Raw genomic sequence first — 19,599 nt, 5'->3', positions numbered from 1 at the left:
TTAGTATTAGGTTGTAAGTATATGTTTATTTCCATTTTTTTTGTGTAATAAAAAACTTTATTGCTTAGTATTCATTCATTTATACATCATCCATAAATTTACGTGTAAACAGTATTTAACAAACTTATTAATAGAACAATAATAGTAAAATGCAGCTCTTATAACACTACCTCGTACTGTATCACCAGTGTGAGGGACTGGAACTACAGAAAGATTGGTTAAGGGTTCAATCATTTCTTGATTGGTCTCAATACTAATATTATGTAGCACAGAACATGCCACTGTAATATTACATGTATTTGACAGATTATTTTGCAGTTTTCTATTCAAGCATGCAAATTTTCTTTTCCATACACCATTAAACCTTTCTATAATATTTCTAATACTGATATGGACTCTATTATATCTGAATTCAGGTTGTGATTGTGGATTATGGACTGGTGTATACATGTATGGTGACTGTGCATAACCACTATCTCCAATCAGTAAACCTGCAATTTCCCCTTCTTCAAATCTCATATAACACCTGCTCTTAGTAAATATTCTAGAGTCATGGACAGATTCAGGCCAGCGTGCTACGATATCATATATTTCCATCCGAGGGCCACATACTATTTGCACATTAATTGAAAACCAACCTTTACGATTGCGAAATACTTCGCCGTTTTGTCGGTTTGGATTTTTTATTGGAATATAGGTACAATCAATGCATCCAATAACCCCAGGATATCCAGCAACACGATGAAATTGAATAAAACTTTCGAAAGACATTATAAAAAATTAATGAAATAATGTCTTTTGTAGCTAACAATCACTTTATAAACTTCCTCAAGGTAGATGGCGATCAACCTTACATTTGACAATTGTTTCCTCGACTCAAACTCACCTCGAGTGAGGAAGGTTTTTGAGGTTATGACAAAAATGACAACTGTGAATATGAAAACCCCTCAGTGAGGTTGAGTCGAGTCGAGGAAATCATGAGTTTACGACTTAGAATATGGGTGTCAATATCTATACTAATAAACGGAGAGCCATTTTTTACATTTAAACTGCGAAAAGTACTGAACCGATCGGAATAATACTTAGGTATACCATAGGATGCAGCGTGTTTTGGAGATGGTTTTAGTAGTTAGAGTTTATGGTGATTAATTATCCGGAACCTATATTTTTAAATAGAAATATCTCTATATTCGCAAAACAAATAATGCAGTCAGTGACATTTTATTACATATTATGACAACTAGCTGACCAGACAGACGTTGTTCTGTACATAATAAATAAAATACCGTTTTTGATGAATTTGTCAATAATTTTTCATTGTAACATAATAATATGCTCCTTGTTGTTATAATGAAATTGTTTCACAGCAGAACTGTCAAACCGCGCGTCAAAAATACTCTCACAGAAAATATGTCCAAACAAAACAAATATTGGAAATAAAAATAATTATGGGTCCCAAATCGAAATAAAAACTATCCTATCTCTTAAGTTGGACTAAACTGCACTCCATGAAGTAATCCCCATTGAAATCCGTTCATTAGTTTAGGAGTCCATGGAGGACAAACATTGTGACACGAGATTTATATATATTAAGATTGATACAATGAGCGGGCGCGGGGTAGTACAGTTTACATGGGTATCACTGGATCACGGGGAACAGTGAATCACTTAAAATAGTTCTGTATCTATAGCACCCACACATACACGCGATGGTTTCAATAACGCTCTTCCATACCCCGTGCGGCCCAAGTCCAACTAGTCGCAATCTTTCCATCATAGCGGGAGGACGCGCGATAGCGAATCAATCAGTAGGTAAGTATCCAAAAAATTTTTACTTGCTACTTAAAATTATCTTACTTCAAAGTTACTTGGATTTTTGTTATTAAATGCATTTTTTCTTTATATATATGTACTCAATCGTATAGAGCCGTACTGAGGTTCAGGAAAAAAAGCAAATTATTAATTGTAAAAAATATTATTTGTGTTTTTGGTACTTGGGTTACAGTGAATGTCAGTAAAAGTCATGTTGTTATGGGTTTCGTTGGATCACGATCCATTGTACGCCAAAGAGCTTCGATCTTCAAAGTACTTTTTTTACAGGTTAAAATGCCACGTATTCGTAAGCTTCCATACGAGATGGCGTTGCTAAATAATATCCAGGTACCCCAAAATTGCATGAAACCAAACTGGTAGGTATTGAATGGCTTTGTGGCTTTAGGAAATGACATCCTGATCTAAATCTAAGAACACCTGAACACGTTGACAGCTGGATAATGCGCAATCCAGGGAAAACATTCTCCATTTATGAAGTTTCTGGGTGTGTTAGAGATGCCCGTTTGAAAGCAATAACGCCGGCTAACATATGCAATGCCTTTCGCGAAACAAGGATTTTCCATTTCAACAGATTTTCTTTACTGACGGGGATTTCGCATCCAGTGAAGTTACCGAAAGGCACACTAGCAAAACCCAGACGACAGACAACATAAATGTATTTTCAGAGACGACAATGACGAGAACAGAACAAGATCTCTTTCACCAACACCTCCTTCACGCCTTTAGAACTATCATCGGCAATTGTTCATGATGAAATATCGTCTTTAGCCGACCCTCAAAATACATCATCTGCAGAATTTGCCAAATAAGCTTCGAAAGATATTGAAACCTTAAATGACGTCGAACTAGTACTATTGATATCTCCTTCAGAAAATATTTTCTTTCATCAACTATTAACTGAACCAGCTTCTTCTATACCAGTCAAACAACCACCTTGCACTGCATTTAATGGCCCACCGCCAACTTCTAGTACATTTATAGACTAAAATGCACAAGCTAGGAAATTCATTTGTCCTTTCGATTTTTGTGGTTTACCAAAAGCTGATCCTAGAAAAGGTAATAGAGCAGCAAGACGAAAAGGTAAAACCATGACTACTGCTACAGATACACTCGAAAAAGACCAAATCTAAAAAAGAGCAGAAGATATACATAAGCGAAAAAAGACTAAGATTCAGGCTAAAGATGTTATGAAAAAAAAAGTCTTAAATAATAGCTCCAGTGAAGAAGACGAAGAAATGAGCATCTATTCGGAAGAAGAACCTGTGTTTGAAGAGGAAGCTGAGTTTCTAGTCATTAATCCTGATAAATTGCCAATAGTATTATTTAAAGTGAAGAGTACAAATATTTATTACATTGCAAAAGTAATAGGAGAAAAGGGTGTAAAGACTGAGGTCAGTTTTCTTAGGAAATCAGTCAAAAACTCAAACAAATTTCACCTGCCTTTTGTTCCAGATCTTGCCACGGTCACATTGCTCGATATTAAATTGATATTGCCTAAACCCGGGTACACTGGGAGCATAAAAAGGACTCAAGGTCTATATTATTTCGACGTTGATTTTACAAACAGAGATTTACGTTAAGTTTTAGTTTTCTTTTCTGTTCTAAGTATGTTCAAAAGTTTGAAATAGGCAATAAGATTAAAAATTGATCACATAATATATAATATTGATTTATTTTTGGATGCCTTATTTGTTCATTTTAGTTTTACTCTGGCCTAGATTAAAATTATTGTAATTTGAAATATCTATATTTTTTATGTTATTAAACCTATCTTTAGTTACTTTCTACATTGATTGATCTTTAAGACTATTTTGTGATTTAGAAACTTTATAGACTGATTAAAAACAGAAGCTATGACTAATTATTATATCTTTTTTAAACTAATAAAGATATTGATTAAATAAAAACAAGTTTTATTGAATTTTAAATACTTGTGATTCATGGTGCCCCATTTGATCCATTGTAGCCCGAACCCTGATTCTTTGTAACCCGTGCATGGGCCACATTGGGTCAATTCCCTGCACTAGAAAAAACTATCATATAAAGGATACTTACCTATAAAATGGGCATTTTAAGCACGTATCCCAAAGATTAGGAATGCCTTAGCATATTACAATAAAAACCTTGGTCAATAAAGAAGAAACTCAATCCAAAACATCAGTACAAAAAAAATGATCCACTGATACCCATGTTCCTCTACTTAATTTATATGGAAAAACAATGTTTGCGCGATAAGCACTTTTTCACACTTAAAATAAGTTCAATAATTGATGTCATATCTTGCAATAGTCTTTAATAATTGTATTAATCGTGGCGTGTTTCCTGACCTCCTGAAACATAGTAAAATTACACCAATATTTAAGTCGGGTTACTCTTCTGCCCCGAATAACTATCGTCCTGTGTTGGTTTTGCCGACCCTTAGTAAAATTTTTGAAAAAATAAATTTAAGCCAAATGCTTACTTACTTTAACTCTCATAAGTTACTTCATTTGAAACAATTTGGCTTTACTAGGGGACGTTCAACAACGGATGCAGGTGTTGAGCTAATCAAGAATATTTTTGATGCCTGGGAGGAATCGCAGAATGCACTTGGCATCTTCTGTGATTTATCTAAGGCTTTTGATTGTGTTCAACATTCAACGCTGGTCAGGAAGCTATACCACTATGGCATAAAAGGAACTGCGCTCGATCTTCTGACTTCATATCTAAACAATAGAATTCAGACGGTCGACGTGAATGGCAAGAGATCTCCTGGGACTCCTCTCAGTATGGGGGTACCACAAGGGTCTATTCTTGGACTGTTCCTCTTCCTTATCTATATAAATGATCTTCCTAATCTTATAGAGAAAAAACATAAGGTAGTATTGTTTGCGGACGACACTTCACTGATTTTCAAAGTGAAAAGAAACCAAGCTATGTATGAAGAAGTGAACGATATTTTATCTGACATCGTGTACTGGTTTAGCGCTAATAACCTATTGTTAAATAGCAAGAAATATCAATACATTTAATTTACCGTACCAAATGTCAAAAATGTAAATGCAAATGTTTTGTTAAACGGAGAGGTGATAGAACCGGTGGAATCTGCTATATTTCTTGGCATAATTCTAGATTCCAAAATACAATCGGGCCCTCATATTGAAGGATTGGCGAACAGACTTAGTTCTGCAGCATATGCGGTTAAGAAAATTAGACAATTAACTGACATAGATACGGCGCGACTAGTATACTTTAGTTATTTCCATAGTATTATGTCTTATGGTATATTGCTATGGGGCAACGCTGCCGATATTTAATACAATATTTGTGCTGCAGAAGAGGGCTATTCGCGCTATTTATAACCTAGGTGCTAAAGAATCATTGAGAGCAAAATTCAAATTAACATCTTGACTGTTACTTTTCAATATATTCTTGATAATAGGCATGTATGTATGTTCATAGGCACATAAGTGAATTTGCCAGAAACTGTCATAACCATAAGGTTACGTATACAAGATCCCAGAAAATGTTCAAAACAAAAGTATGACGTTATTCAAAAGAATTGTTAAAAAACGTTTGTGTGGTAAAGGTTACTATAACATAAATTACTTTCTTAATGATACCACAGATTAGGAATGGAGTGACCGCCCTCAGACTATTAAATAATAAGTTTAATTGTACAATATTACTTTGTAAACATATTTATTCGATGAAATAAAAAGCCCGCTGAGTTTGTTGCGCCCATTCTTCTCAAGTCTGAGGCATTCATTTTGGAATAAGTGATGTCACATCCTATTTTGAATAAAAATATTTGAATTTGTTATTATATGTATATGTTACGGGCAACGTGATTAACTGGGCATTATTAATAATGCCCAAGAGCGACGGGCAAAGTGATTAATTTATCACTTTGACCGGCCATTATTATTAATGCCCGACGGCCCGTGCTCCATGTAATAAGTCAGTGTTTGAGATAGCTTGAATGTATCACTTGGACCGGGCAATGTGATAAAATGTTGGCGCGTCCAAATGCAAAATTTCCTATTGCAGAAATAGGCCAAAGCGTTCGAGTAAGGATACCACATGTAGATCGGGCCAAGATGGATAGTCGTAATATACTTGCTATTATAATATCTGTCGAAAGAAAAACTTTACAAACTTGGAACTAAACACGGTATTTTAAGCCAACTGTTCTCCAGAAATCAGTTTACTGTGTGTAATAAAGAAAAGTTCATTTCGATCGACGATGTTCATAAGATCATCGAAAGTTGATATTACTCTTGGAGAATGTGCTCGAAGAGACTCTCATTTTGATGGACAAGGCTTCCAGCTTTGTAACTGTAGTGGTGACTGCAATTTAAAACGTTGTAAATACAAGAAATCAAACATTCTTTGCAATTCCAAGTGTCACAAAAGCTCATCTTGCAAGAATAAATAATTCTAAACTTAATAACTTTCTTGCACAGTTCTTAATTATTAGATATTTTTGTTGATTTTTCTTAGTTTACTAATTTTTAAACTATTGTTCTAAAGTAATATTTTTGTCAAAATAGAAGTAGGTAGCTACTGATGTTATTACATTTTTAAATGTTTATTTTTTAACTACTATGTTCAATACTTTGTTTTTTGTTAACTTTTCATGATAATTTTGAACACAAACACTACAGTTCACCTATTTTATTACTTTGCCCAAGATATTCAAATTCAAATATTTTTATTCAAAGTAGGATTTAAAATCACTTATTGAACGTCAAAATCTACCACCCATTAAAAAGAGACTGCCTTAGACCTGAGAAGAATGGGCGCAAGAAACTCAGCGGGCTTTTTTTTTTAATATAAAATATGGATTACAATGTAATATCGTACAATAAACATTTATAATTAAAGAGCCCGAGGGTGTTCGCTTTATTCCCAGTCCGTGGTGTCATTAAGAAAATCGTTTATGCTATAATAACCTTTCGCACACATACGTTTTTTAACAATTCTTTTAAATTTCGTAACACGTTTGTTTTGTACATTTTCTGGGATCATATTGTAGAAGCATATACATCGCCCAACAAAAGACTTACTAACTCGACCCAACCGAGTAGTAGCCATAACAAGTTTATGTTTGTTCCTCGTGTTAACATTATGAATGTCACAGTTTCTAGAAAATTCCTCAATGTGCTTATGAACATACAAAACATTATCGAAAATGTATTGAGAAGCAACAGTCAAAATGTTTATTTCTATGTTATAGGACCTAGGTTATAAATCGCGCGAATAGCCAAGTCCAATTGAGTCGGGCATTATGAATACAGACCGGCCATTATTAATAGTCCCCGGACTATTAATAATGGACCCGAAATCACATCTTGTTTTGATAAATTACGGACTATTAATAATGGACCCGAAATCACATCTTGTTTTGATAAATTAAAATTTGCTCAAACTTTCCAAGGGGATGCAAGCACATTGTTCGCTTAATAAATGTTTATTAAGTATGAAATTAAGTTTTATTTAGTGTAATATAATGTATAAATATAAGTTTACTAAACAAGCAGATTTGGCTCCCACTTTTTTTAATTGTAGTAATGTTCATATTTGGCTCTTTGGCTAATAAGTTTGCCGACCACTGGACTGGGGTGACAGACATCGGTGACGGTAAAATGCATAGTAGTAGCCAACCATACCTAATGAGCAATACTCGCAAAATATGAGATCGCTCCAAGTATTCTGTGAACGCCCCAAGAGTGTTCTGAAGTTACGGAAGCACAAGAGTTGGGCCCAATTAGGGAATCTAACTGCGGAAACAATAGTCTAGATAGCATATTTTTCCGTAGAATATTTTATTATATACATTATAATTACTTCATAAACTTGGTTACCAACTTCAAATGTTGTTGAGAATATTATATATTATAGATATGTATCTATAATATGTGACCTTTTTGTGAAAAGCTTTTTATCAAAAAAACCAATCAAGAAACAGACACTTAAGAAAATAGGTAACAGCTCTATGCCTGAAGTAGGTACCTACAGTTCAGACAGAAAACTGTTTGGCGAGCGAGTTTTCCTTGGACCTAAGGAAGTTGAACGGGCCGGATCGCATTTCTCCAATCGTGCTTAGAACGTGTACCGCTGAGTTCACGCCGGTGCTAACATATTTATTCCGGCACTCCTCCCAAAAAGTCAGCCCTTCTCCATCCGATCAAAAAAAAGGAGACAGTTCGGATCCGGAAAACTCCTCTAAAATCATGGAGAGCATTAATAACCGCTAGCTCTTGGTATACCTAGAGGGTCACCAGTTGATCAACAACCGACAGTACGGCTTTCGCCACGGTTGGTCGGCAGGCGATCGTCTGGTATACCCAACACATAGAAAGTCGGCGGCTATCGAAAACAATAGAGAAAGCCTGGCCTGAATATAGGGAAGGCCTTTATCGTGTATGGCACAAGGCGCTTCTCTCAAAAGTTCCATAATTTGGGCTTCCCTAAGAGTTTTCGCAAGTGGACCTCCAGCTATCTCACTGGGCGCAGCATACAGATCGTTGTCCCGTATCCCGTGAACGCTGGAGTGCCCCAAGGCTGTGAGCTATTTTCTACACTGTTTATATCAATGTTACGTTGGACACCTCCAATATAGGGGACACATAGATAGATGGGGCACATTTGTAGAATACCTATATTTAAACACCGAAAAGCACTACGCAGTCTGGCACGTCACTAGGATGCTTAAAGAAATGCGAAAGAATGACAGTTGTGATATTTGAAGCCACTACTTCTACACATGCAGCATCATCATCTTCATCACAATCCACACCATCTTCATCACAAGCAGTACCAACTTCATCACATGTTTACACGCTAATAAAGTGTTTTTGTGATCTCAATTAATAATATGGTTTTATTTGTTAATTTTAAGTATTAAAACAATTTAGGTTGTGGTATTTATTGCAGTTCTCATGGATTTAAAAAGAAAAGCATCAACCTGCCCCACCTTATGTATCAAACTACTCCTCGGGTGGGGTAGACTGATGCAAGGTCTCTCTCGGGAAATCGTCGTCCAGTGCCTGGAGATACTTGTCTTCTATCGAGTCCTCTCTTGAGGTCGCGGAATGGGGTAAATTGAACCTTGTCCAATTAACTGCATTTCGGTCCTCCACAGTGGGGTTTTCAAAGAACTTTCATCCAGGTACTACACAGCTGTCCTGTGGAATGAGGTTCCTTGTGTGGTGTTTCCGGGCCGATATATCATGGGTACCTTCAAAAAAAGCGCGTACACCTTCCTTAAAGGCCGGCAACGCTCCTGTGATTTCTCTGGTATTGCAAGAGAATGTTGGCGGCGGTGATCACTTAACACCAGGTGACCCGGTACGCCCATATGTGCTCCTTTTACTTAAAAAAAATCAAATGCCTTAGCCTCAAACATATTTAATATAGTGTGTCAACTTTATTAACATAATAAGACAGTCAGAATACCAGTGGCATTAAATCATAATTTTATTATAAAAATTGTATCCTTAAACTACACTAACGTAGAGACACTTTGCAAGTTAGATCATTCTCTGTCAGTTCAGATACAATTTTTATGAGGTTGCTCTTTGTCATAACATTCTTCGGTTCAAATCCAGCTGTTACCCAAGACTCTAAGATGTCTGTACTGGGAAGGAGTGTTCTTAATGTGTTTCTTATGTAAATGTATGCTTGTGGTGAGTACTTGTAAATGCTGAGAGCGAAATTTCTTAAATCATCAGTCTGCCTTGTCGGCATTGCTAGAACAAGACCATTTGTATCTTCCTTCATCTTATCTTGCAGTGATAATAATATCCTTGATTTCTTCTTTTTTTTCTGATCCAAAATTCTCTTTTTCATTTCAATAATTTCCTTGAGCCGCGTCAGGAATTTACCTTGCCGGTGGAATGTCCTCTTTGAATATTTTAACTTCTCCTGAACTTCTACAACTTGACGTTGCAATTTTTGTACTTCTGTAAACAGCTTCAATGCTTCAATATTGACTTCTGTTTTCATACTTTCCTTATTTGAAAATGATCCATTTTCCATGTGCTTATCATAAGGTATACTGTCACTATCACCCATTTCATAATCCTCGTCTGTACAATATCTAGCATCGTTATCTAATGTATCTTCATCAATATACTCCACCTGAAAAAAGTATAAACTGAATTTTTTACCATAAAACCAAATGGAGAGAAGGTACAAAACATTTGATTTCTCACAAATCCAAGTAAATTATTATTACAGTTCACCAATTAAATTTAAAAAATGTTTATTTTACAATAGTATTTAATAAGAATATAGTGTTACATCTTGTGTCGTGAGAGTTCAACAAGACATCGATTCCAATAATAACAATAATTTTAACTACCTTATACTTAATAATTTGATTGGAGATAAGGAAAACTTAGGAGATCTCAAAACAATACTTTGATCACTGTTTTATACCCATACATATACATTAAGTTAGATTTGAACTGGTTTGTACCTACCTTCTTGCGTGGCAAGCCACATAGATTGTATACATATTGATTAGTAGAAAAATTCCTTTTTATTGCATATTATATTGTTTTGGAATGATTGTGTATTACATTGATGTGGTGGAGTGCCCCCGCAATGCTACAAACCGCCAAAAGAGGTGCATCGCGAGTGAGGCAGTGCGACCCAAAACTAAAGAGACCAACGACGACTAATGTTGCATCATCTTAGCAACCACAACCACTCTGACAAGAGTGACTGATTGAGAAGAGAAAAAGATATTGCTTTGGAATAGTTTTATTCGAAGTTGGTTGTTTTTTATGATACCCATGTTATATTTAACTAGAAATACTGTAGAAGGCATATCACTAATTGTCTCTAATTTAAAACATGCAACTTATTGTTACATTCAGTAGAATGTAATAGTAATTACTACTACTTAATGTGAGTATAAGTGATGAAGATAGGTAAGATTTTATTAAGTTTCCATTGCGACCTTGTTTACAGAAAAGAAAAACAAACAAACACCTGATAGTAAGTGATTAAGTACTGCAGACAATACTCTCCTGCTGCACCTGAGCATTGGCAGCCTTTTAGATAAGAGTATGCACTACTCCCTCGTAGCAGTACACGATTACATGAGTTACCACACCACTTTCGGCCAGATTCTTTGCATTTTAGCTAGCCTTTACTCCTATTATGTTAATGTGTGTGAAGGGTGCTTGTTTAGTGTTATGTGATCTGGTGTTGATGTGTCACCTTGTTTAAATTGCTTCAAATTGCGAGATTTGCCCGTTGGGTATTGTTTGTTGGTACGAGAGCATATCCATGAAAGTATTTTCGTTTAATAGCTACTTATACTTACTTCCTCATAAATATTTACTTTTGGTAGCTGCAGACCTCTATTTTTAAATTTAAATATACTTACTGTAACCGACATTTATGTACTAGAAGCTAGTTTATTTGTTAATAATAATTTAAATTTATTCACTTGGTTTGGAGACTGTTCTTTGTTTCTATCTCGTGATTCCCCTAGATTTCCAATACCACACTGTACCAAAAAAACTGACATCCTATGTGTGTAAAAATATTAAATAAATTTCCAACAGAAATAAGATAGGAGACAGTGTTAAATAGATTCAAATTATTAACACTACTAAAAAATATTGTTTTTAGTCAATACACAAATATTATCAAACAATGTGGTAATTTTCACCAATCTTATTCTTATTTTAAATTTATAGTAATTATTTTTACAATAAACATTGTAATTGTATAGTGTATGGTTTTTTAGGCATGGCTTTACATTGGCCAACTTGAATGTACCAGTTATTGATTTATGTTAATTTATAATATTAATTATACAACATAAGTACTGGAACATTTGCATGTCTATTAATTAAGACAAATCATGTGCCTAGTTTTTGTAATGAAACATGATTCCACAAAGTGAATTCAAATGATTATGTTATCCTACCTAAAACCAAAATAAAATAGAAATGATGTGAAAAATCTTATCCCAAGAAGCCATAATGATACAGAAGACAATGAACGATCCTTGAAATAGCTTGGTAAAAATACAAACAACCATCATTTAAATTAATTTAAGAAGTTATAATACAACTAATCAAACAAGTATTCTTACCTCTAATACATGTTTAGGTAATTTTAGTGAGGGAACAGCTTTACCCAAGAGAACTACTGCATTACTTGAGTCACACTCAAAGCAATCTACTGAGAAATGTTGTACACATATGTAAGAATAATCAGTCGGTGTCCAATTGTTTCTTCCTGTCAATTCTGTCCATATCTGCCTTAAGTTAGGATCCTCTGGGAATCTATAATAAAATTGGAACTGATTAGGCCAGTAATTTCACTAACTATGGTGTCCTTCAAAACAAAACACAATTTCGGATGTTGTGAAAGTTGCGGGTGTTCAACTATTGACCATTTCGCTATTCTAACTTCACACCCATTTGAAAAATTCATCTGTATATCTGATTTTTGCATAAAAATATATTCAAACAAAATAGTGAACAGACCCCAGAATATTAGTGACTTTTCTAAAATTTCACAGAACAATGGATAGTTTGATGTAGGCAAATAGCATTATCGTAAATTAAAATTCATTTATTTCAATGAGTGAATGAGATAGTGATAAAATTTATTAAGAGAAGTGACAAATGCCAACTATGAAAACATTATTTACAAACAAAACAACTTATACACATGATAAGATATTTTTCATATATTTTTTTTTATGGAATAGGAGGTCACACAAGCGTACGGGTCACCTGTTGATAAGTGGTCACCGCCGCCCACAATCTCTTGCAATACCAGAGGAATCACAGGAAGGAATCACTGGACTTTAAGGAAGGTGTACACGCTTTTTCTTAAGGTACCCATGTCATATCGTCCCGGAAACACCCCACAAAAATATTTGGGCCCTTTGATTATTATAGTTATCCATATCAAATACTCACTGTACATTGTTAGCTAAGTATATAGGAATCTCTTAACCAGAAATTATAGTGTAGGTGTAGCCCGACCATTAATGGAAAACTTCATACCAAACTTGGTATCCCTCAAGGGACTACTACTGACATAAGAACTGAGGATTTTATACCGATGTTAGATGACTGAGGTATGTAAGCTATTAAATATAATATAATAATTTTCTTATGTGTATCATCATCGCTTGTTTAGTGTTCTTGAGAATACACACAAATTGCTTAGCAATCTGTTTTAAGAATACAGACTGATCATTATGTCAGATATTGGAGTGATTGGCTTCCATATCATCTCCTATAATACCTTTCTACATTCAGAAATGAACTAAACTCTCTATGACAATATTTTTGGAAAACCATGTAAACATCCATCCATCCAAATAATCTAAAAAATAGTACAGTAGCACATTCATATTACATTAACAACCCTTTCATTCATCAACAAATTCAAACTACAGACTACACAATTTAACAATAACAATCAAAACAAAATTATGTAAAAGGTAAAATGAAAGAATTACAATATAATATATTCACAACTACTTTTATATAAATTGCATTAACTATTACTATAAAGGAGGAATGATATTTGAAAACTGATCCATTCAAAATTGTTGTAAATATTGGTTCATTTTATTTTTATTAAAACAATAAAGTAGAACTTATTCACAAAAAACGAAATAAACATATTTAACACCTATGTATGAAAGGAGGAGGAATGATATTTGAAAACTGATCCATTCAAAATTGTTGTAAATATTGGTTCATTTTATTTTTATTAAAACAATAAAGTAGAACTTATTCACAAAAAACGAAATAAACATATTTAACACCTATGTATGAAAGGAGAAAGGGCATTTTGTGTAAGTATTTAATACACAACAGAATTGAGAGAGTATTAAATCATAGCTGAAACATTAAACACATCTATTAATTTAGATAGACATCTAATATTTGATGTTTGGTAGTAAATGTACTTACGGAAAAAATGAATCTGCATTGAGATTTTTTGACTCTTCACATCCTAAAACAGCGCAGGTTTTAGTAATCTCTGTATTTGCATCACTACTTTGTTTTAATTCTGGTGCCACTTTTGCTAAAAAATAAGTAACTTTGAATTAAGTACTTAACCTCATTTCACTTTAAATCATCTTCTAAAAGACATACCCACTGGAGTAGTTCTTTGCTTATCTTCATTCTCTTTTATTTTTGCTAATCCTTGGCTAAAACTCATATTGTTGCAAAATATAGGACAGTGTATGTAACTGTGTAGTTAGTTATTTATTATTAAAAATTCAATACATTAGCTAAGTTGAAATTGACGGTAATATTTATTACTAAAAATCCTTCAACATAACAAATTTATGGTGAAACAGGTCTATAAAGTAGTATTTTCTGTTATAACTATTTTTATTTAATTTATTAATTCTAAACAACGTTACAATTATCATTACATTTTACAATGGGAAATTGGGATTTGGGAAGAGTGCAGCTCCAAATTTCACATTTGACAAGTGACAACAGTTGAGACCAAAGAGTACTTTTACTTTGGTTGACAATTGATCGATCGATGAATTGACTTTACCTTGCTTGTTGACATATTATTTTAGGTGAATTTCTTATTGCATTTTTCGAATCAGTTCAATGTATTCTTTCTGGATTGTATCACAATGAAAAGCGTTCCTGTAATAGTTTAATTTAATAAGTATCATAAACAATATGAGAATTGAACCAAGTGAATTCATGAACTGCCACTTGTTAAGCCGATGTAAATTTTGCGATGTGCGAATAAAGCCAAAGCCGAATGTTAACTAGCGAAAGTCAAACGAGAATACTGGTCATTCTTAATTTTACTGGGAAGATGTGACAGTAATACTAAGAAAGCAGATACGGTTATAAAATAACTGCTGGCATGCAAAATCAATAAAATAATTAAACTAGGAAATAAACAGTTCTCCGAGTCAATCTAAAAGCTAAATCTAAAGTTTACTCATTGTATTTGTAACATCTAATATTTAAAAGAAGCCTAATAAGTATTAAAATCACACATTTAGCACTTATTTTAAATTGCCATAATATTTGGCTATTTGCCTCTTCCCCCCGGACCACTGCGCGGTGCAGACGTGTAACAAGATCATTTATTACATTTCTGTTTAAATTATATTTCGTACAAAATCATTAAATCAATTACGCCAGTTGCACGGTGCAGACGTGTTAAAATTTATTATATTTGTGTTTAAAATAAACGAATATATCGTTCAAAATTCTTAAATCAATTACGCGAGTTACCAGGAGCGCATAAGACAAGAAGACGTCGTCGTCGCGAGAAGCGTACTTACAAGCAAGTAAGTTACAGTAATCAATGCGCGAGCGCAGCCCCGCCTCGCTTCATTAAGATTGGTGAGATCGTGACCCGCCTCCTTACATTTTGTTGACACCCTCGTAGGCGTAGCTGCTGATACTTCTATTCACAAGATTTGCACACATTATAAAACATATTTTTGTACTCCCGTAGCACTATGGATTCGGATATGACTAAATCCGCGTCAGATCCTGATATTCAGCTGACGGGAATTGTTACTAATACTCCGCAAAGATATGTGTTTCCACGCTTAAAGCGATCTAGAGATGAATTTAATGACGCAATCACTAAGCAATTGGACGAACTCAGAGATGATATGCGTCAAATGATCTCACGCAGCTCGCATACAAATGAACAGGAGCTTAAGCGGGTTACAGCGGCTCTGAAGGATATACAAGAGTCCAACCTTAGTATCGGAAAATCGATGGAATACCTCACACTGCAAAACGAAGAGTTTAAAAAGAAGATAGCACAGTTGGAGAACCAATCCAGAGAAGACAAAAAGTATATAGCTGTTTTAGAGGATAAAATTGAAGACCTACAGATGGGAAGACGCAAAGCTAACTTTGAGATAAAAAACGTGCCTAAAAAGCAAAACGAAACGAAAGAGGATCTTATTGAAATGGCCCTATGTCTCTCACAAACTATAGATTGTAAAATAAGTAAAACCGACATCAAAGATATATTCAGAGTACGAGGAAAAAACAATGATAAACCGAGCCCAATTATTGTGGAAACCGGCTCCACATTGATAAAAACCAATTTTCTAAGGCTGGGTAAGTCTTTTAATGTGAGGCAGAAAAATAAGTTATGTTGTAAGCATCTTGGCCTAAAATTCCAAGAAGACACACCGGTTTTCTTAGGAGAACATTTAACGATGAAGGGCTCACGGCTACATTTTCGTGCTCGCGATCTGGTAAAATCAATGGCGTACAAGTTCTGCTGGACGGCATATGGCAAGGTCTTTGTGAGGAAGGACGAGAACTCCCCAATAATTCGGATCAGAAGTGAAGAGCAAGTTCACCAACTCCTTTTAAGAAAATGACTATCTGTTCTTGTAGTCATAAGATATCTGGTTAGTCATAGTAGTTTAGTTCATAAATGTAGTCATTCTTGTTATACATATATAAAACTGTTACACACGTTCACTCGCAAAAAACTTACACCCAACACAACAATAAATACACCTTTCACTCTTATTTATAATCATATTTATTGCATACACACATCTTGCACTCAAACTTATAAATATTGCACACTTAGATTGTACAAATATCACTTTGGTATACTAGTACATCCTCATCATTCATTAACATACAACCCATTTTATTTTATTTACAAAATTTATTATTTTCTTCTTATTACAAATGGCTGATATAATTGAAGCTTTACAGGAAATAGACAAAATTAAAATGGCGCGTACTTTTGAATGTGATAGTTCAAATTTAAATAAAATTTTAAACGTTAATAAAAATGATTTGACTATTATATCACAGAATATCCGTAGTATATATTGCAACTTTGACGACTTTCTACTAACTTTGGCAGATTTTAAATTTCAAACTGACGTTATCATTTTGACAGAATGCAGGCTTAAAAGTAATAAACCAATACCGCAAATATCTAATTACTGTGCATATCATACCAGATGGCAGAATAACCAAAACGATGGAGTAGCGATATATGTTAAAGAAGAACTCAGACATAAAGTCAAGGAAGTCATGCTATCTCAAGCATCATGTATGCAAGTAGACATATTGAATAATACAATCTTATGTATATATCGCTCCCCATCGTACACTAACACTGATACCTTTATAGAATCACTAAGTACCCATCTTGGTACATTAACAACTCATAAAAACATTGTACTAGCTGGCGATATAAATATTAATATTATTTATAAAGACACAGAATCTTCCCAACAGCATAGGAATAGATTGAACTACCTTAATATGCTGGCAACGCATGGGCTTCTCCCAGGACACACAATACCCACCAGAGATAAAACATGCTTAGATCATTTTATGTTAAAAATTAATAAAAAGAATGTTTCGGCAAATATAGCGATTCTCCATACTTCTATTACTGACCACTTTACGACCTTCTTACGTTTATCTAAACTTAAATTAAAATATAATGCTCATAAAATCAAAACAATCATAGATTATGATAAGGCCCTTAAATATCTAATAGATCAAAATTTACCTCAATTACTATTCTGTCATGATCCAAACCTACTGACTGATAAACTGATTAATATGTTAACAGAATCAATTTTAACTAACACCACCAATACAAGAATCCCAAACAATAAACGTACTTTAAAACCATGGATAACTTCGGGTATATTACGCTGCATAAAAAATAGAAATAAATTACAAAAAAAATGTCGTCAGGAACCGCACAACGTAATACTTAAAATAACTTATACTAGATACCGAAATTATTGTAATAATTTAATAAAAAAACTTAAAAGGAAATACGAAAGGGATCTTTTAGCTAACTCTGAGGCAGACGTAGAGGAGATAAACAGAATTATAATTGGTCTTAAGTCGTCTAGTGCAGCGGGTTGGGATAACATACCTACGAGCTATTTGAAACACATACGTCATGAAGTTGTACATGTTATCACTCATCTAGCTAACTTATGTTTTGAAAAAGGTGTTTTTCCTGACCTCCTCAAGCGATCTATAATTACACCGATTCATAAAGGGGGGGATAAGGATGATATTAATAACTATAGACCTATATCTGTTTTACCGTGTATCTCAAAGATAATAGAAAAGCTATTGAATAATAGGTTGGTACAATTTTTAAATAAATTTAATATATTATCTCCATTCCAGTTTGGGTTTAGACGAGGTAAATCGACAGAGGATGCAGTAGCTTCTTTATCAACTTTAGTGACAGATCAATTAGACAAAGGTAACAAATGTATTTCTGTATTCTTAGACCTTAAAAAAGCCTTTGATACCGTCTCAATACCAAACCTTATAGATAAACTAGAGAAGATCGGAATAAGAGGAACACAGCTTAAATTATTTAGAAGTTATCTCACTCACAGAACACAAAGAGTAAGGGTTGGTGAGAATGTAAGCGATGATGCGATAATATCCTTTGGGGTTCCTCAAGGCAGTGTTCTAGGTCCTACCCTTTTTTTAATTTATATAAATGACCTCTGCAACATGAATATAGAAGGTGCTCGTATACTATCTTACGCTGATGATACTGCTATTGTCTTTAGCGGAAGTTCTTGGAATGAGGTTCGAGAAAAAGCTGAATCAGGAATAATACATGTAGCTAATTGGTTACAAATGAATTTATTAACACTGAATACAGTTAAGACTAATTATATCTGTTTCAGCATATCTAATCCCTCTCAGCCAAAGAACTTTGATATTAGAGTTCATAAGTGTGATAACAAAATATATGGTAAAACTTGTGAATGCCCCACTATAAGGAAAGTTGCCAGCACCAAATATTTAGGAATCGTGATTGATCAGCGATTATCTTGGTACCCACATCTTGAGCAACTTACTAAGAGAATTCGGAAACTTACCTGGATTTTCAGAAGTTTAAGACACGTTGTTCCTGAAAATTCTTCAAATTCTGCAAACAAGCCTAAGCATCTTCTGAATAAAATATATGTAGCGTTAGTCCAGTCTATCCTCATATATTGTATACCTATCTGGGGAGGCGCAGCAAAATCCAAATTTTTAGAACTTGAAAGGGCGCAACGTGCTTTAATTAAAATTATGTATTTTAAAAAACGGCGTCATCCCACGCACAGCATCTATTCTGACAGTAACTTATTAACAGTTAGAAAGTTGTATATAGTACATACGGTACTAAAAATACATAAAACTATTCCTTATAATAGTACATTACTAAATAAGAGAATTAAACACACTGTTGCTCATGTACCTCACACCAAAACATCGTTTGCAAGCATACAGTATGAAAAACGTGCGGCCTTACTGTATAATAAAATAAATAAACTAAACAATATATATGAAAAATCATACTATGAATGCAAGAAAATAATAATTGAGTGGATAAGGTCATTTAATTATGAAGACACAGAAAACCTACTTATAGTTACGTACTAAATCTTTAAGTTTTCTTTAAAAGTAACACACACACCCACACACACACATACTCACCAATACATACAATCACATACATACATACACACACCCACACACACACAGCACATTAAGTTTAGATTACAAATAAATAGATTTTTAGTATATTATTGTTAGTAGATTTTTTTTTCCCTTAGTTAATTAATTATGTATATGTTAAGGTCAACTTATCTATTATTACACCTCATTATTATGTTTTTGCTATGGAAGAGCGGGGCCTCCTACTACAGGCAACTCTTTGCTTAAAAGGAGACCCCAACACTGATTGTATTTTGTATTTTGTTGTAATAAT

At 34.0% G+C, this 19,599-nt stretch overlaps 1 protein-coding gene across 1 annotated transcript; it reads right to left on the bottom strand.

The window, feature by feature from the left end:
- Positions 1 to 9,209: 9,209 nt before the first annotated feature.
- On the bottom strand, positions 9,210 to 14,286 carry LOC126974974 (THAP domain-containing protein 1-like). The gene is made up of 4 exons (XM_050822746.1): positions 13,965 to 14,286; positions 13,779 to 13,893; positions 11,933 to 12,125; positions 9,210 to 9,957 (listed from the first exon to the last, which is right to left on the bottom strand). Exons 1-4 carry the CDS (start codon positions 14,029 to 14,031, stop codon positions 9,325 to 9,327), a joined length of 1,008 nt encoding a protein of 335 aa, XP_050678703.1. The 5' UTR covers positions 14,032 to 14,286; the 3' UTR covers positions 9,210 to 9,324.
- Between the last annotated feature and the right edge of the window lie 5,313 nt (positions 14,287 to 19,599).

The sequence above is a fragment of the Leptidea sinapis genome, chromosome 34 (genome assembly GCF_905404315.1).
Source record: "Leptidea sinapis chromosome 34, ilLepSina1.1, whole genome shotgun sequence".
In the NCBI taxonomy this organism is placed as follows: Eukaryota; Metazoa; Arthropoda; class Insecta; order Lepidoptera; family Pieridae; genus Leptidea; species Leptidea sinapis.
The sequence above is the reverse complement of the archived record's forward strand: the minus strand, read 5'-3'. Positions and strand labels throughout refer to the sequence as shown.